This window comes from Gracilinanus agilis, chromosome 2, assembly GCF_016433145.1.
Source record: "Gracilinanus agilis isolate LMUSP501 chromosome 2, AgileGrace, whole genome shotgun sequence".
NCBI lineage: Eukaryota > Metazoa > Chordata > Mammalia > Didelphimorphia > Didelphidae > Gracilinanus > Gracilinanus agilis.
Genome location: NC_058131.1, coordinates 243,983,621 through 244,003,840, shown reverse-complemented (window position 1 = coordinate 244,003,840; position 20,220 = coordinate 243,983,621). Strand labels below are relative to the sequence as shown.

General features: G+C 43.5%; 1 protein-coding gene across 1 annotated transcript in view; it reads left to right on the top strand.

Moving 5' to 3' along the window:
• The first annotated feature begins 436 nt into the window (after window positions 1–436).
• The window catches only part of KCNB1 (potassium voltage-gated channel subfamily B member 1), a 124,760-nt gene continuing 104,976 nt past the window's right edge, over window positions 437–20,220 (top strand). Inside the window, exon 1 of the mRNA XM_044661101.1 lies at window positions 437–1,003. Coding sequence (XP_044517036.1) covers window positions 437–1,003 — 567 coding nt within the window. The remainder of the gene's footprint in view (window positions 1,004–20,220) is intronic.

Sequence of the window (20,220 nt, the reverse complement as noted above, 5' to 3'; positions counted from 1 at the left end):
GCCACCTCTGGGTAGGAATAGAAGGAAGGAGGCGGGCTTCAGCACTAACGGGAGGGACAGCGCTCTGGTCGCTCCGCCTCCAGTCCAGAGCCTCTTAGCCCTGAGGCTCAAGCGTGCAGCTGACTGGGTGGACAGAGCGGCCTTAGGACCAACAGACAGTGGGAGGAAGGGAGGGGGGCGTCTCTGTCTGGACTAGGGGTCCGGGCCGCCCCTGCCCAGGCGAAATGAATTCGACCTCTCTTCCTGTCTTGCAGCTGTCGGGATGGAGGTGAAGGGGGACTCATGAGGAGGAGCCACCGCTGACAAAGACCTCCCTCCAGGGGGCTGGACCCAGCACTCCCAGCCCCCCTCCGGGTCTCGGGTCGGACTAACTGATCTATTCACTTGGGCCAAGGGGGGGCGGGAGGGAGGGCGAGTGGAGGCGGCTGGACCAGCGATGCCGTCGGGCATGACGAAGCATGGCTCCCGTTCCACGTCCTCCCTGCCGCCAGACCCCATGGAGATCATCCGGAGCAAGGCATGCTCCCGTCGGGTCAAACTGAACGTCGGAGGACTGGCCCACGAGGTCCTGTGGCGGACCCTGGACCGCCTGCCCCGCACACGGCTGGGCCGACTCAGAGACTGTAACACTCACGACTCGCTCATGGACGTCTGCGACGACTACAGCTTGGACGGCAACGAGTACTTCTTCGACCGCCATCCAGGAGCCTTCACATCCATTCTGAACTTCTACCGCACTGGCAAGCTGCACATGATGGAAGAGATGTGTGCACTCTCCTTCAGCCAAGAACTGGACTACTGGGGCATTGACGAGATCTACTTAGAGTCCTGCTGCCAGGCCAGATATCACCAGAAAAAAGAACAAATGAATGAGGAGTTGAAGAGGGAGGCAGAGACCTTGCGGGAGCGAGAAGGAGAGGAATTTGACAACACATGCTGCGCTGAGAAGAGGAAGAAGTTATGGGACCTACTGGAGAAACCCAACTCCTCTGTGGCTGCCAAGGTAAGCTTGGTCCCCGTAAATTCTCATTTCTCCCGTGGAAAAAGCTATGGCCAAAATGGGAGTAGGAAAGCAGTCTCAGAAACTTTTGTGGAGCTTCCAGGTAATGAGGTACAGAAAGAGAAATGGAAAGACAGTGATCTTGGGTAAGCAGGATGTGAACTGTAAAGTGGGAATGGGCAACAGAAATAATAGCCCCTCCTTCTTCATTTCCTTTATCTATTTGAAGAGGATGAGCTTTTCCTCATTCATCCATTGCTAGGGAAGAGGGCTTCTCCCTACTTTCCCAGATCAGACTACTGTTTCCCAGAAAACAACACTGGCTTTCTAGGCCAGATCTGAAAGAGAATGTTCTTCTTCCTACTAAAACTTAGTGGGGGAAAGTAAAGGAGGTGTGATGGGGAGTGATGCATTGCCTAAAATGGTTTACTCTCTAGGGACTTCTTGCCCCAAAGAAGAACTAGCCCATTTTAAGGTTAGTTATTATTTTCATTTCTTACTCTTATGCATTGCCCTCTTTATTTCTGAGGCTGTGTCTATAATCCAGTAGCAGGTCCTGGGAAGTTCGTGCCTAAAAAGCCTCCAGTAAGATGCTTACTTCGGCTCAGTGGATTTATCTTGCTATTTCAAGGTGTGAGGTAGGGTGTTCCCTTTAGATTCTGACTTGTCAATAAATCTCTAAATTTCTTATCATTTTGTGATTCCCCATCCTCAGAATGAGGAAGGGAAGAAGAGAGATATTTTCCTATCTTGGTAAGGGTCAGCATTTGTCAGGAGGTCATTGAGCACTTGGGTTTACAAGAGGTATCTTGGGTTAATCCTCTTTTGACCTCTATGTGTTCCTGGAAGAGAACTGGTTATCTTCATTCCTGACAAATTTGTGTTGTGGAATTTTCTTCAGCCAGGGTTAGGGTGAAAAGAAGCTGAAGAAGGAGGTTGTTAACATTATACTGGGACCCACGAGATATGGGAATTCCCCCATCCTCTATGGTATATGTCTGTCTGTCTGTCGGTTTCTTTCTGTCTCTCTCTGTCTATCTGTCTGCCTGCCAGCATTATCTGGCCCAACTCTCTTTTCCACCTTCTCTATCCTTCATTCTCTAATCAAATGCTTAAGGGTTTTAGAAATCTAGTGTAAGTTCTGGGAAGCTGCATGGTGGGAGAAAACAAGAGAACCTAGTCTATGTCTTTGAGAGAGAAATGGCTTTGATGAAACTGCTAAGCTTCCTTCCTGATGGTAGGTCTGGTCCTCCCCTTTCCCTGAGGAGCTAGAAGTGTCCATAGCTGACCAGGGAAGGGGGTCAGGGATATTTTGGTATCATAGAGATGAACTAAAGCAGAAAGCTCCTTGCTGTCAAATCCATTAGAGATGACAACTGCTGCTGATTTCCACCAGCAGAGTCAGTCCCACTCAGCCAGTCTTCTTTAGAGTATGTAAGTAGCCACTACTAAATAGGACTTTGAACTCTGGAGAATCATAGAATCTCAAAGTTTTTGAAGGGAGCTCAGAGTCTATGTAGTTCAACTAATACCTGACCAAGAATCCCAAATACCAAATATTGGATAGGGAGTAAGCCTTCAGTGAAGAGGGTGGAGGAGCACTACTTCCAAGGCAGTCCAATCTACTTCTGGACAATTCTTGTAATTAGGAAGTTTTTTCCTGACATGAAGTGTAAATTTGCTTCTTTACAACTTCCATTTTCTCTTAATTCTGCCTTCTTCAGCCAAACAGAACAAGTCTAATCCGTCTCCCATGAGAGAGAACCTTAAATATATAGAAGAAGCTATTATATACCCCCAAATGTTCTTTTCCCAGAATAAACTTCTCCAGTGACTTTGATCAATCTTCAGATAGCAAGATCTGCCCTCCCATGTTAAGAACCATATAGAAAGCTTAATCTAAAAAATTCTGACAGGCCATTCCAATTTCTTCTTTTGAAAGTTTATAATTCTATGAAATATCAAAGTATCAGGGCCATCCTGGAGCAAGAAGGGAAAGGAGGTAAGTTGTCTTGGATGTCCAGAGTTCAGTTTTACTGGGACTCATTAATGAAGCAAGTAAATCCTGTGACACAATTGTATGTCACTTCATCTCTCTCATCCTGGATTTCCTCATCTGTAAAATGAAAACAGCAAACCCCCATACTACCTACCTCAGGGTTTTGAAGAAAGTGCTCCAAATGTAATTCTAAGCCCATTGGTGAGGAGTGCCTTCTTGCTCTATGAAGAATCTTTGGGAATCATAGAATAGCTGGAAAAGAAATAGAAGAGCTGGAAAAGACTTCAGTGATCATTAAGTTTGACTCCCCATTTTATAGATGAAAAAAAACCCTGAGACTCAGAGAGGAGAAAGGATTTGTTCAAAGACATATATATGTAAGCTAATAGGAGAGCAGGGACAAAAACTCAGATTTCCTGACTCACAGTCTGGTGCTCTTTCCTCTCCATCATGATGATTCTCATTACAAAGATGTCCATTTTCCTCCATGCTTTCTCAGCCTTATTAAGCCAACATGATAGTTTCATCTTGCTTGATGAAACAGTCTAAAGAAGTGGTCCCATCCCCTTCTGCCAACCTCCTGTATGACCTTGGACAACCTGCTTCTCCTCAGAGATCAGTTTCCTATGTAAAACAAAGGGATTGGACTCAGTCATCTGTAAGGTCCCTTCCAGCTCTAAAATTCTGTGATCAGTCAGCAGCTGGCAGGCCCAATTAAATTACAGTCCTCAAGGTGTTCCCTTGCTCATCTCAGGCTAGTCCTTAGGCAGTGTCAAGGCTGATTCCTGCCGTCATTACTCACTGCTGCCTTACTGACTGCCGTTGTCTTTGGGATAATGATGCTGTGTTTGCCAATTTCTCGGTGTCTCACATCTTCGAGGTATTTGACCTGTTATCAAAGAGCTGCTAAAAATAACGGGTAATATTTCACTAATTGCTCTCTTCCTGTCCTCCTTGCAGAACATGAGGTACTAGGTTACTTGGGTCCTGTCCCTACGACTGTCAAATGGCTGTCTGGTTTTCTCCCAAATTTCCCCATCCTTAGCCACTACCAATCCAGCCCTATTTCCTCTTCTTATCTGACACAGTTGCTATAGAAGTGATCCATTCTGAACTCCTTGCCCATAATGCAGCAGAAACAAAAATAAAAAGTAAGAGGAGTGTCTGACAAACTTTCTCTCTTATCACTTATCTCTAATTCTCATTACCTCTTGTAATGGATCAGTTTTCTCTTTTATATCCTGTTGGCTATGAATATATTTGCACATCTTGCTATTCCTTGAAATATTCACTGTAATTTTATTCACCATTTCCCTCCTTCATCTGTAATTCTTCTTTGGCTCCTATGTCTACTTTTTCCCAGATTCACCAATCCTTCCAGGCATGGGAGTGTTCGAATGTTCATACTATAGCTCCATCCTCTATTTGGGGATCATCTTCTGGACCAACAAGGATGGCTGGCTTCTGGTTCACTCTGGGATCTATGTTGCCTTTTCTCTTCAATGGATGTAGCTCAAGTCTTTAGCACTGGACTGGGAGTCAATACTCCTGGGTTCCATTTCTATCCTAGTTATTAAATGACTGTGTCACCTTGAGCAAGGCATTTCCTATAAATTAGAATCTCAATTTCCCCCCTCTATAAAATGAAGCAATTAGACTAAGTGATCAATCAGTAAACATTTTCAATCTATAAATATTAATTAAGGGCCTACTATGTGCCAGGCACCATGCTAAGTGCTGGAGACACAAAAAAGAAGTAAAAGACAATGACTGTTCTCAGAAAGTTTACAATCTACTTGGGGAGCCAACATGCACAAAAATATATATAAAGCAGGCCATTTACAGGATAAATAGGGAATAATTAATAGGAGGAAGGCACCAGAATTAAGAGGAGTTAGAAAAGGTTTCCTATAAAAGATGAGATTTAATTTAGAACTTGAAGTCATGTAAGTCAGTAGGTGGAGTTAAGGAGGTAGAGTGTTCCATGTGTAGTGGGACAATGACCAGAGAAAATGACCAGAGCTCAGAGAAAGAGTGTCTTGTTTGTGGAACAACCAAAAAGTCAGCATCACTGGATCAAAAAAGTACATGTCAGTAAGGTGTAAGAAGACTGGAAAGGTAGGAGGTGGCTAGCTTGTGAAGGACTTTGAAACCCAAACAGAGCATTTTGTATTTTGGTCCTGGAGGCAAAGAGTTTATTGAATAGGAGGCAGAATGACAAGACCGGCTGTGCACTTTGGGAAGATCACTTTGGAGGCTGAATGGAGGATATATTGGAGTAGGGAGAATCTTGAGGAAAGAAGACCTAGCTATGCAAACTCCTTCTTCCCTCTGCTCAGGGTCTTCATTGTCATCATACCCTTCCCCTATGGTTATGTCCAAGCTCCTGAAAAGGAAAGAGCACCAGAAAGGGAAGAGAACAGGTGGTATTTAAATCTTTGGAAACTAGATGATTTAGAGAAATGCCTCTAGAAGGGCCAATAGAATATTGAATGTTAAAAAGGGAAGGGGATGGAGGGCAGCTGGGTGGCTCAGTGGATTGAAAGCCAGGCCCTAGAGATGGGAGATTCTGGGTTCATATTTGGCCTTAGACACTTCCCAGCTGTGTGACACTTCACAGGTGTGGGGTTATGGAGACACTAAAGTGATGGACATATCAGAGGAGAGAAGGGGGCATATTTGAGAGATGTTGCAAAAGCCAAATGGATAGGCCTTAGCAACAGAATGGATGGGATAAGGTAGAGATAATGAGGAGTAGAGGAAGACTTCTAGGATGCAAGCCTGAGGAACTAGAATGATGGTTGTTGCCCTCTACAGTGATATGGAAGGGTAGGAGGGAGGGTGGTTTTAGAGGGAAAGATAATGAGATCCGTTTTAGTTTAAAATGCCTATTGGACAACCAGTTTGAGATATCTGAAAGCAATTGGAGATGTGATGTTGAAAGTCAGCAGAAAATCTAGGGCAAGATAGGTAGATTTGAAAATCATTAGCATAGGTAAATAAGTTCATGGGAACTGATATGATCACTAAGTAAAGTAGTATGAGAGAAGAGAAAAGGGCCCAGGACAGAACCCTGAAGGACACCTATAGTTTGAGGACATGATCTGGAAGAAAAGCTAAGGAGATAGAGAAGGAGACATCAGGTAGGTAGGCTAAGAGCCAGGAGAGAGAGGTGGCCTGAAAACCTAGAGAAAAGAGAGTATCAAGGAGGAGAGAGTGATTATCAGTGTCAAAGCTGCAGAAAGGTCAGAGAGAATGTGGATGGAGAGAAGGTCATTGGACTGGGTAACTAAAAGATCATTGGTACTTCTGAGTCTTAAAAGCCCTACCTTTTAGTTTAGTTTAGACATTTTATGTTCCAAGGTCCCTTTTAAAAACAACAATACAAAAACCTTTAATGTATTGGTTCCAAAGCAGAAGAGCAGTAAGGGCTGGCAATGGGGGTTAAGTGACCTATCCAGTGTCACACAGCAAGAAAGCATCTGAAACTAAATATGAACTCGGGATCTCCCGTCTCTAGATCTGGCTGTCAATCCACTGAGCCACATAGCTGCCCTCAACCCCCATCCTTCTTTAACATTCAATGTTCTATAGCTCTTCTAGAGACCTCCTTCTAAAATATCTAGTCTCCAAAGATTAAAATATCATCTGCTCTCATCCCTTCTTGGTACCGTAAAGGGAATACCTTGCATTTTCAGAAGCTTTGGCATTACCCCAGGTATTAGGTTGAGATGCAGAAGAACGATGTGATGACAATGAAGACCTTGAGCAGGTGGGGAAGACGGGGTGACACCGTAACCCACTAGAAATCTCAGCAAAATTTGGGTGTTAGCAGTGAGGGGGCAGACAATGGCAGCTAGCGTGGCTAGCTAATAAGTAACATTTTGAGATCTTTCTCTAGGTTTCGACCTAGTTGGAGACTGGAGGATTATTCAGTTATTCTTTCTGGAAATTGGAGAGTATGAAGGACAGAAATCACATGGCTGGAATGTTGTTCAGGGGTAGCAGGAGAATGAGTCAGTGAGTGTCTGTGTATTTATTATACAGGGAAGAGGCTACAATAAACTGCCTTACACCTAGGGGTCCACTTAGCTATTAGGTACTGAATTTTCCTCAAAATCCATTGCAATCTGAGTATAATCCTTTATAAAGACCAATGAATATTGTTGCGCTTCAAAAGATTATTATTTTTAATCCTTGTGAGTACTTCCTCCAGTAAAGCAGATCATGAACTACTCAATCTGTAGGCATTTATTAAATACCTTCTATATTAAATACCTTCTCTCTGCCTCTCCTGGAGCTCCAAAGACAAAAATCAAACAGTCCTTGACCTCAAGGAGCTTACATCCTATCATAACAAAAGTGGGCTGGTCTCCTAACACTGGATCTTGTTCAGCATAGGGTTTTGGGAAAGTATTTTTCTTGGAGTTAGGCGACCTTCATTCTATGCCCAATTCTAACACTAGCTGGTGGTTTGATCCGAGGTAAGGCCTTAACCTCCCAGAGTCATTGTTTCCTCCACTACAAAATGATAAAATTAATATTCACATTCCATATACCACTTGGGTATTGTGAAAAAAGCTCTTCATAAACTTTAAAGCACAATTGACACATGAGTTATTATTATTCTCATTGTTTTATGGGGAAGTGGCCTCTTCCTACAGATCAAATGATCAAAGACATTACAGAACCAGTTCAGAGGAGAAGGCAATATTCTTTTTATTTTTAAATCCTTACCTTCTATCTTAGAAGGGAGAGGAGTGGAAAGGGTTAGGTAATTGGGGCTGAGTGACTTGGCCAGGGTTACATAGCTAGGAAGTGTCTGGGGTCAGATTTGAACCCAAGACCTTCTGTTTCCAGGACTGGCTCCCTATCCACTGAGTCACCAAGCTGTCCCCAGAATGTGATATTCTTGGGAACTGGAAAACCAAGAGGAAACAGGTTCTCAGCTAAAGACGCTTCCTGGTTGAGAGTCATGGGCCCAAATGCCTACCATAATCTAACCTCTGTCAATATTCCCTTCTGCTACCACTCTTTTAATGACTAGGCAATTCAGTGGCCAATCTCTTAACCTTCCAAGGTGGGAGGTACAACAGATGTGATGGCTTACCCCTGGATGAGCTGAAGAGGTCAACAGGCATTTTAATCACTTGGCTTTCAATGGGGCTGGAGATGACTCAAACGTGGAAATAGGTGTATCATGGAGAGCACCTCTGTTCCCAGGAGGCTGCTGACAATCTCACAGCAACCAAGGAAATGGACTTTGGCTCAGTTAAAGATGCTTCCGACAATTAGAGGTATCTGATAATGGAATGAGCTGCCTTTAAAGGCAATGAGTTCTCTGTCACTCGAAGTACATAGGATTACAGAATCAGAAGGGAAGTCAGAAGCTATCTAATCCAACCCTCTCACTTTAAAGATGAGAAATCTGAGGCCCAAGCAGGAGAAGTGACTTATCTAAAGTCACAAAAATGTCAAGAAGCAAGGCTGGAAATTGAACCAGGGTCTTCTGTGCCATCCTCAAAAGCCCCTCATTAAGGAAGTTTTAATTAATTAATCATAATAATTTAATTAATCATTAAGATTTGTGCTTTAGTTAGAAATTGTAGTATAAGCAGTTCACTGTGGGAAAGACTCAATGGAGCTTTGAACCAGGAGACCAGAGTTCCAATATTGGTGCTGCCTCTTACTAGCTACATGACTGAACAAATCAATGGACATCTTTGAGTTTCAGTTTCCTATCTGTAAAATAGGATTAAGCAGAGTTGTAGCACCTATTTCATAGGGGCACTGGGAGATTTAGAAGGGCTTTATTTTTTTTTAATTAAAAAAAATTTTTTAAACCCTTACCTTCTTTCTTGGAGTCAATACTGTGTATTGGTTCCAAGGCAAAAGAATGGTAAGGGCTAGGCAATGGGGGTTAAGTGACTTGCCCAGGGTCACACAGCTGGGAAGTGGCTGAGGCCAGATTTGAACCCAGGACTTCCTGTCTCTAAGCTTGGCTCTCAATCCACCGAGCGACCTAACTGCCCCCCTCAGAAGGGCTTTATAAATATGACTTCTATATGCATGAGTCTAACTCAATCATAAAATATTATTATATTATATTATATTATATTATATTATATTATATTATATTATATTATATTATATTATACCTCTGCGGGCCTTTCCAAATCTAAAGTTCTGTGTTTTTCCAAAGCCCTTGCTCAGAGCAAGTGGCTAGGGTAACCCCTGACATGGGCTACATGCCATGAACCAAATTCCCTGGGCAGAAGGGAGTTTACCAGATGGTCATGGATTTCACTGATCCTTTCCTCCTTTCCTTCCCCTCCTTCCCCCAATGAAAGTGATATCTCTTCTCTCTGATCAAGTTTCTCACTGCCTGGACTTTTCTTATCTTGCTTTGCCTTCTGTCAAAAATATTTGTGTACTTTCCCTTCCCCCATAAGACAGTTAGAACCAGGCTCCTGGAGAGCAGCTCCTAAGCCATATCTAGTTTTTGCATTCCTAGTCTGGAGCACACAGGGATTATGGTGGCACCTATGATTTTACTGGGCTAGGGAGCTCCTGGGGAGGAACTTCAAAGAAGAGAATATTTGTACAGTGCTTAGCATAGTGCCTGGCACATAGTAGGCACTTAGATGAACATTCCTTCCCTTCTACCAATGGAGGTCAGCATCTTCTCAGTAATTTTTTTTTACCTTTACCTTCTGTCTTAGAATCAATTCTAAGAGAGAAGAGCAAAAGGGGCTAGGTTAAGTGACTTGCACGGGGTCACACAGCTAGGATGTGTCTGAGGCCAGATTTGAACTTATGTCCTCCTGACTCTAGGCCTGGCTCTCTATCCACTGAGCCCCCTCCTCAATAACTTCTCATCTTAGAGTTGCCTAGAACAGTAAGACATTAAGTGACCTCTCCTGAGACACTTGGTCAGTGCATGTCCAGGGTCAGACTTGAACCCAGGTCTTCCTGGCTCCAAGGACCACTACACCAGGCTGCTTCTATAGTACATCACTTAATGGGTGTTTTTGAATTGAATTTCTTTTGAGTCTTCCATTTTCCAAAGATAAACTCCACTGCTCAGAAATTCCCTCTTATGGGAATGGGAGGCCAACAGGGCATCATTATAGGGTAAAGGAGAGAGCACTGACATGGAGTCAGAAGACTCAGCCTGGCTTTGTAGCTCTACTACTTATAAGCTGTGTGAACTTGGCCAAGTCATTTAACTTGCTCCTTAATCCATAGACTTTCCAGTCAACTTAACTGTAACGATGGCTGAATCACAACAAGAGGAGTAATTGTTTCGATGTACTGGATACTTGTCAGGCAACATCTGGACTAGCATATCCAGGTCTGGGCGCTATGTTTTAGGAGAGCATTTTGATCCACTGGACTATCCAGAAGAGAATTATCCATGGCCAAGGGTCTTTCGATCATGCCACATGAGTCCTTGAGAAAGAAAGTGGGATTGTGTACCCAGAAGAATAAGTTCTATGGGAGGGACAGCTAGGTATAACACAGTGGCTAAAGAGCTAGGCCTAGAGACGGGGGTCCTGGGTTCAAATATGGCCTCAGACACTTCCTAGCTATTTGATCCTGGGTGAGTCTCTTAGCCCCCATTGCCTAGCCTTTACCACCCTTCTGTCTTAGAATTCAGAAAGTAGGATTTTTTAAATTTAAAAATTTTATTTTTTAATTTATATTATAATATTATTTATTTATATTTTATTTTAAATTTTAAAATTAAAAAAAATATGCATTGGGCACTTGGTAGTTGAAGCAATTAGGTGGCACAGTAAATAGAATGCTGGCCTGGAATCAGGAAGACCTGAATTCAAATCTATCCTCAGATACTCATTAGCAGTGATCACATGGATAGTAAAGAGGAAAGCTCAGATATGACCTCAAGTCCTCTGATTCCAAATCCAGATTTCCTTCTGCTGCACGAAGGCAGAAACACTGATATTTGCAGCTGGAATTCCCCCTTGGCATTCAAGGACAACATTCTGATGTTTCTAGTCAGACCCGGAATCTCATCCATTCTACCATGTTAATAGATAACTCATGCTGATCACTTTGACTCTTTGGGGGTGGAGGGGGGACGAGGGAGGTTGGAAAGAGCCTGGATAAATGAAATGTACAAATCATTCAAAAGATGGCCTATCTAATGGTCAAAGACATGATAGAACCAGTTCATACCAGAAAGCAATATTCTTTTTATTTTTAAACCCTTACCTTCTATCTTAGAATTGATACTAAGTATTGGTACCAAGGCAGAAGAAGGGGAAGGGCTAGGCAATGGGGGTTAAGTGACTTGCCCAGGGTCACACAGCTGGGAAGTGTCTGAGGTCAGATTTAAACCCAGGATCTCCCATCTCTAGTCCTGGCTCTCAACCCACCAAGTCACCTACTGGCTCTCTGAAAATGTTGAACACACTTTTAAGTTTAATCTGCATTGTTAGCATTTTCTTTATCATCTCCTTAAGACTAGACAACTAGCAAAACAATTCATCAAGCCTTGACTTATTGTGTTTGCCAATTTCTGATATATGATGTTCATATTGAAAATTCAGCAATCAGTTCTGGAGAGCCGGTATGAACTGGCTCCAGCACAGCTCAGGCTGTCGTCCTATTGTTTTTCATGCTTGTGTGTTTTGTGCTGTCTTCTCGGTTGAGAGAGGAAGAGGTGGCATAGTTCTCAAGGTGGACACATGTGGTTATGTGTCAGAGGAGTGCCAGGAAGTTTTAAACAAATAATAATAGCAGGGCAGGTGGGTGGATCACTAGATAGAGAGCCAGGTCTGGATATGGGAAGTCCAAATCTGGCCTCAGATACTTCCTAGCCATGTGACCCTGGACAAGTCACTTAACACCCATTGCCTAGTCCTTACCACTTTTTTTTTAATTTGAAAATTTTTATTTAATTAATTGATTTAGAATATTTTTCCATGGTTACATGATTCATGTTCTTTCCCTCTCCTCCTCCCACCCCCTCCCATAGCCAACAAGCAATTCCACTGGGTTTTACATGTGTCATTGATCAAGACCTATTTCCATATTATTCATATTTGCACCAGGGTGATTGTTTAGAGTCTACATCCCCAACCATATCCCCATAAAACCATGTGATCAAACAGTTGTTTTCCTTCTGCGTTTCTGCTCCCACAGTTCTTTCTCTGGATGTGGATAGCGTTCTTTCTCATAAGACCCTCAGAAATGTCCTGGATCACTGCATTGCTGCTAGTAGAGAAGTCCATTACATTCGATTTTACCACAGTGTATCTGTCTCTGTCTATAATGTTCTTCTGGTTCTGCTCCTTTCACTCTGCATCAATTCCTGGAGGTCATTCCAGTTCACATGGAATTCCTCCAGTTCTTTATTCCTTTGAGCACAGTAGTATTCCAACACCAGCAGATACCACAATTTGTTCAGCCATTCCCCCATCGATGGACACCCCCTCATTTTCCAATTTTTTGCCACCACAAAGAGCGCAACTATAAATATTTTTGTACAAGTCTTTTTCTTTATTATCTCTGTGGGGTATAAATTCAGCAGTTCTTACCTCTCTTCTGCCTTGGAACCAATACACAGTCTAGATTCGAAGACAAAAAGTAAAGGTTTTAATAATAACAATAATACTAGCAATATGACCCTACACAAATTAATCAACTTCTCTGGCCCTCAGTTCCTCATCTGTAAAATGAGGGGGATTGGACTAAGTTCCATTCCCATTCTAAATCCATGATCCTATAATAAAGAACCTAGAATTTGAATGGGACTCAGGCCAGTGGGAAGGGGAGAATGGAAAAGGAAGATGCCTTTCCAGAGGGAGGGTCTATGTCCTCTTTAGGGCCTTTGAGCTTGGGAGGAAAATGGTTGATGGCCCCAAGTAGGAGCAATATAAGAAAATGAGGGAAGCTAGACTAGGATATATTTAGGAAGCCTGAAGTCATCTGGTCATCTGGGTGGGGAATTTCAGTTCATTCATATATCAATTTCAATTTGTGAATTTATGCTTTTTTCTTGTAAATAAATCTTTTTGAAGTTTTCTTTGGTAGCACACAAGAAGGGACTGGCAGGGAGAATTCCACAATCAGCATATCAGAGCTGGAAGGGATGTCAGAGGTCATCTAGTCCAGCCACCTGAAGCATAGATTCCTCCTATGGCATCCCCAGTGAAAGGGCATCCAGCTTCCTTTTGTACCCTTCCAGTGGCAAGTGGCTCAATTCTTGCTAGCACAGCTCATTTCATTGTTGGGAAGCTCTGATCATCACAAAATTCTATCTAGTTTATTTTTTAAATTTTTTTTAATTTTAAACCCTTAATTTCTGTGTATTGACTTATAGGTGGAAGAGTGGTAAGGGTAGGCAATGGGGGTCAAGTGACTTGCCCAGGGTCACACAGCTGGGAAGTGTCTGAGGCCAGATTTGAACCTAGGACCTCCCCTCTCTAGGCCTGGCTCTCAATCCACTGAGCTACCCAGCTGCCCCCCTCTATCTAGTTTAAACTCAAATCTGCCTCCCATTTCCTCTCCATCCATTTCCTCTGAGGTCACACAGAACAAGTAAAAGAAAAGATAGATTTGGATCAAGCAACATCTAAGTACAGAACTAGAAACCCCAAATAGGCAGGGCTGAATGTTGAACTGCAGTCTGGATGGGATTCTGCATCAGAGTGGTAGCAATCTGGGATGGGTCTTTTTTTCTCCTCATCTCTCTTAAGATGTATTTAGTCATAATGTGCATCCTTTTGACCTTTTAGCTAATGGCTTTCGTCTCCTTATCTTCTCTGACCTTCAGTTTCTTTATTTATGAAATGAGGATAAAAATACCTGTGCTACCTGTCTAATGGGACTATTGTAAGCAAAGCACTTTGGTCAATGTAGAAGCTCCAGAGAAATGGGAGCTATTATTGCATGGCAGAGTTCAGGACCAGGCACTCTTACTTATTGACCAATTGAGCTCTAAATAAGTCATTTAAACTCAATGTGACTTAGTTTTCCCTTCTGTAAAATGGGGCAATAACATATCCATACTTTAATTTATGAAGTTGTTCTGAGGAATATGCAGTATAAGACTATAAAGGGATTTTTTGGTCTGGTTCTGTGATTTCATTGATGTAAGAGACTTCTGTGTAAAAACTCTCTTTACAAATGTAGCTTTCTGTAACATAATTATAAAGTTATGTGGGACATAGAGAGGTTTACCCAGGGTCACCAAGATAGTATGTGCCCAAGACAAGCCTTGAGCCCATGTTTTTCCAACCCCAAGCCTTGTTCTTTATGCACTGTGGCACACTGCCTCTCAGGTTATTATTATAATTATCACCATTATTATTACCTCAGCCCCCACAGAGAGCTGCCCATCTCCTGTCTTTTCACTCGGCGGAACTCCAAATACCAGTAAATGACCCACCCAAACACTGCAGAAAGGATATAAGCCAAGAACTGAGCTCCTGGAGAATTGACTTGAATTATAGCATTTTTAGAGCTGAAAGCAACCTTAGGGGTTCATCTAGTCCAACCCCTTCACTTTTCATATGGGGAAACTGAGGTCCAGAGAGAGAAGGGACTTTTCCCAAGGTTATTCAGAAAGTTAGTATCAGAGTTAAGACTGGAACCCAGCTCTTCTGACCCCCCGACCCCAGCCCAAGTCTTTCTGTATTGTTCCTCTTCCTCCACAGGAGTCCTTAAAGCCCTGTGCCACAGGAAGAACCCAATTATTCCAAACTATTTCTTCCAGGATGGAAGAAAGCCCAGGAATCCCCATGGGGAATGGGGTGAGGGGAGGTGGGACACATGCCATCCCATTGTCTTATTACCCCATGAAAAGAATGTTCCTGTTGACCAAAAAAAAATAGCAACCAACTAAAGGTCATGAGCGTTCTAGCTCCTATGAGCCCAGCCTGAGTAATTTATGCAGAGTTCAGGGGAGATGCCTGTGACATTTTGGGGGTAGTGGGAGGAGCCTGTGGCTGGTTGCTGTAAGCACATGGAATATCTGTGCCAGTTGAGATGGCCGATTGGGCAGGGGTACAAAAATTACATTTAAGCTTTCTACCGAGAAGGGTTCTCCCAAAGGGAATCGTACTGCCTTGGTAGCAGCTCACGGGCTCCTCATCTCTCGAGATCTTCAAAGGAAGTGGATGACCACTTGCTGAGGACGTTCTCTGGGGATGACCTGCTCAGATCTGTGGGTTGGAGCCCCCGTCCTCTGAGATCTTTTCCAGTTGGGAGCCTCGGTGATTCTGTGATTCAGTATAAATCAATGATAGTCAATTAATAAGCCTGTGATGGCAGGAACCATTTCCCCTTGCTAATGAGACTAATTTCTTATTCTTAGATGTTACCCCATTATGAGAGCCTTCTAAAGGCTAATAAATTCAATGGCAGAGCCCCTAGGGACTGCTAGCTTTACCTGGTTGGTGGAATAAACGTCTTTGGATCTTGTTGGGGAAGCCTATTCATGCTTTCATGGCCTGTATCTTTCATTGCCTTCAAGGAGGCTTCTTAGTAAATGGTAGAGGAAGCCTGACATCCCACAGCATCACAGCATTTTAGAGTGGAGACCTTAAAGGACATCCTAGCCATCCCCTACGTGTCAAGGATCCCTTCTACAGCATCCTGGATGAACAATTACTTAGCCTCTAGTGATGGGGAACTCCCTACTATACAAGGCATGCCAGAGAAAAATAAAAGAAAGAAATAGAATTCATCCAAAGATCATCTGCTGGAGGTAGAAAAGGGTTATTTTAACCCTTTGTCACAAGAGGGCTGGCCTTCTGGTTTTTCTCAATGACTCCAAAAACTTAAGATAATATTATATACAAAAAAAACCCCACCAAAAAACAAAACCCAAGATAGCATTATATACAACAGAAATATTGGGTATGTCTACCCTCCAGAGAAAGAATCAATAAATAGAAATAAGCAAGATATAGTGTGTGTGTGTATATATGTGTGTGTGTGTGTGTGTGTGTGTGTGTGTGTGTGTGTGTGTGTGTGTCAAATGATGCCTTCTCTACCACAACGGGGGAAAGGAGAAAGTGAGATACCTGGAAACTTTAATGTAACAAATTAATTAATTAAAAGATTTTTTAAAAGCACTGCAAAACAAGAACAGGATCTGGTGATATAATGTCTCCTGACATAACTGAAGCTACCTTAGCCTTTCCTTTCCCAGCTCCTTTAGTCCGAGGACCACCAGGGTTGCCAAGGACCACTTAGAGTTATCCAACACGATCTGTCTTGAACAAAAGTTTATGACTAGCAAAGTATTTTCCCATACATTCTCTCATTTGTTCCTCAAAATATCCTGTGAATTAGTCAGGAAAAGCATCATTTTCCCACTCTATGTGGATAAGGAAATTAATACTGGGAGAGTGAAGTAGCTCGCTCAAGCAAATGGCAGAACTTGAACCCAAAGACCTTCTGTTTTCAAGTTCAACCCTCTTTCTACTATGTCATGGCCCTACGGCCATAGGTAGAGTTTCCAGCATGGTTTGGGAATAAAGAGCAACCCCATCTAGACCGGAGGTGTAGCACTTGTAATAGTGTAGGCAGGACCCCACCTCCTGGGTTCCTGGCTCCTATGCATCTGCCCATACCACTGGGCAGAGGGGGGCTGTCTGCAAGAAGTAGGGTTTCACCCCATTCTGGCTTCAGTGGGTGACCTGACCAGGTCTCTAGGTCTCCTGCTGTGCTGTCAGCTCTGGCTAATTTAAAGCTCAGATGTTGATACCTTGGTTTATCCATTAACAAAATGGAACTGGGAGATGTGGCTCTTAGTTGGGAAGCATCTTTATTGAAATCCTCTGACTAGAAAAGGCTTCCAGGAGATCAAGGAGCTCAGCCCCCTGCCTCGGGAAGCCTCGCCCTGATTTGATACAATTCTCCAATGTTCTGTACACTGAGAAGGAAGTGGCAAAGCCCAAGGGCAAGGAAATAGCAAATTGAGTCAGCACTTGGCTTCATGTCAGAAGGGAGTTAAATGGTTTTAAAAGTACCTGAGATTTGTTTTAACAGTAGGTTATGGGGGTTGCTTTTCCCGCTTGTGCTCTGGCTCCTCTAGTGATACTCTACTTCAGGGGTCCTTACTTTGGGGGTCTGTAAATTTTTTATATGTTTATATTTTATATTTTGATAAAATAAGTTTTAATACAATTGTTCTCTGTACTTTATTTTATACATTTAAAAACTATTTTGGGGACAGCTAGATGGTGGATAGAGCTCTAGGCCTGGAATCAGGAGGACCTGGGTTCAAATCTGACCACAGACACTTCTCAGCTATGTGACCCTGAGCAAGTCACTTAACCATGATTGCCTAGCCCTTATTGCTCTTCCACCTTGGAACTAATACTTTTATCAATTCTACAACAGAAGGTAAGGGTTTTTAAAAAAAATCCAACAAAGAAGACCAGACCCTTGGCTCAGTTTTCTAGTAAATGATGCTGACCTAGTCATTAAGTCCATCCCTTTGCCTCCAATGTCAGAATGAATAAATTCAAGGGGCAACTAGTTAGCTCAGTAGATTGAAAGCCAGACCTAGAGACAGGCGGTCTGGGATTCTAACCCGATCTCAGACATTCCTAGTTGTGTGACCCTGGGCAAGTCACTTAACCCCCATTGCCCAGCCCTTACCATTCCCTAGGAACCAATACATAGTACTGATTCTAAGACAGAAGGTAAAGTTTTTTTTTTTTAATTTTTTTTTTAAACCCTTGTACTTCGGTGTATTGTCTCATAGGTGGAAGATTGGTAAGGGTGGGCAATGGGGGTCAAGTGACTTGCCCAGGGTCACACAGCTGGGAAGTGGCTGAGGCCAGGTTTGAACCTAGGACCTCCTGTCTCTAGGCCTGACTCTCACTCCACTGAGCTACCCAGCTGCCCCCTGAAGGTAAAGTTTTAAACAAAAGGACTGAATGTTTTTTCATTCATTATGTCCCCCTCCAAAAAACCCTCCATTTACCATTTATTGAAATCCTCCAGGATCCAGCCCCCAGCCTGCTTTCCAGTCTTGTTACACATTATTCCCCAGTCCTGTGGCTTCTCTCTTTCCCCCACGTGACAAGCCCACCTCTCATTTATATAGCTCTGGGCTGGCTGTTTCCCTCACCCTGCAATGCAATCGCTCCCTTCTCACCTCCACCTGACAGAACCTCTCTCTTCCTTCAAGAGCCAGATCAAGCGTGGTGGGAAACCCTCTCAGCTCTGCCAGTCTGTGTTCTAAGACTTCTTCTGGCTCTGCTGTTCTGTATTCTGGGTTCTAAAGCCCTTCCAGCTCCGCCAGTCTGTGTTCTAAGACCCCTTCTGGCTCTGCTGTTCTGCTTTCTGGCTCCTAAAGCCCTTCCAGCTCTGCCAGTCTGTGTTCTAAGACCCCTTCTGGTTCTGCTGTTCTGCTTTCTGGGTTCTAAAGCCCTTCCAGCTCTGCCAGTCTGTGTTCTAAGACCCCTTCTGGTTCTGCTGTTCTGCATTCTGAGTTCTAAAGCCCTTCCAGCTCTGTTATCTTTTGCTGTGTTCTAAGGGCCCTCTCAGGCTCTAGAGTGATGGGTTGGGTTAGAATGAACACCCACAGCAGCCTGAGGAGGTAGTCTGAAGGGGACAGAGGAGGTGCCGCCATCTTTCAGCCTTCTCCCCCTTGCCTGAGTCTATCTCATGCTTAAGTGTCAGGGGGTGTGGGATTGCTGTCTCCTTGCTCTCCCAGCTACTCCGTTCTTATTCCAGTGCTGAGGGAGCTCCCACAGAGCATGGGTCCTTGGATCCAGTTCCACACACCTAGGCTGGTTCTGCCCTTTAGTTTGGGAGCGTAGTGTATCTCTCTGTGTCCATGAGATGAACTTGAGGATCTGTGTGCTATCCCTTTCTGGCTGGCAGACAGCCCTTCTCCCTGGGACATCCTAGTTTCTTGGGTGCCTCTCTGGCTCCTCCAGGCTGGGGCTCTGCCCATTAGCAGGACAGTCCCGAGCTGTGCCTCCTCCTTTCCTCTGCTCACATTCCCCCCCAGAGCCTTTTATAGCCTATAACTCAACTGGAAAATTTTAAAACTCCTGAGAATAGCATTGGAATCAATAGCCCCAGTTCAAGAAGAGGACCATTCCTAGAAAGTCGGAGACCTTTGTTGGCTGAGGCCAGGAACTCCAAGAAGGTGACAGACCATGAAATTAGGTGGGAGCAGGGGGTCCCTGAAGAAATCAGCAGAGGTGAGAAAGAATTTTCATTAAACTCTCAGCTTAGCGTGGTAATTTCTCGATTTTCTTTGCTCAACATTCACTCTGTGGATTATATAGAATACATTTTCTATCCTGGAACTGATGAGCCTTGCCAGTCTAACTGAGGGTGGCCCAAAATTGTGGGAACTCCCTTGCATTTTCATTGTCATCTACAGTCCTTTCTGATACAAAAGCTTAGAGTTTAGGAATTCCAACTATAATAAGGCAGGGAAAGAGGATAGATAAGCCTTGGCTCAAGGTGTCTTTCATTCCTGGAATAGAACCTTCCCAATGTATTTTTATCTGTTGAAGTCTTTCCCTTCCTTCAAGCCCCAAGTCATATGCCACCTCTCCCATGAAGCCTTCCCTGACTTTCCTAGCAGAAAGTGACCTTTCCCTCCTTAAATAGTTTCTAGCACTTTGCTCAGCAAACTTTCAAACTTATCTCACTCTTCTAGAGAGTAAGATTATTTGGATATGTATGCATTTTTCTCCACTGATAAATTGATTATAAGCTCCCTGAGAGCAAGATTCCCTACTTTCTGACCCTATTGTCTTGTTATTATTGTTCCCTATATATATTCCATCTCCCATCTCTTTGCCTTTACAAAGGCTTTTTCCTCACTCTTAGAGGCAGCTGTGTGGCTCAGTGGTTAAAAGCACTAAGCCTGGAGTCAGGAAGGCCTGATTTCATATCTGGACTTCCTGGCTGTGTGACCCTGGACAAATCACTTAACTTCTGATTGCCTGACAAAAGGATCCACTGGAGAAGAGAATGACAAACCACTCCAGTATCCTTGCCAAGAAAACCTCACAGAAAGTTATGGTCCATGGGGTCACAAAGACTCAGATATGACTAAATGACAACAATAATTCCTCCTCACCCTCTCCTCCTAAAATCTCAGCATAAGTGCCCTATTCTTCAGGAAGCCCATCATTATCCCCCCATAAGTTGCTAATACCCTCCTACTGAAAATAATTTATATTGGAATAGGGACCGGGTCCAGGAT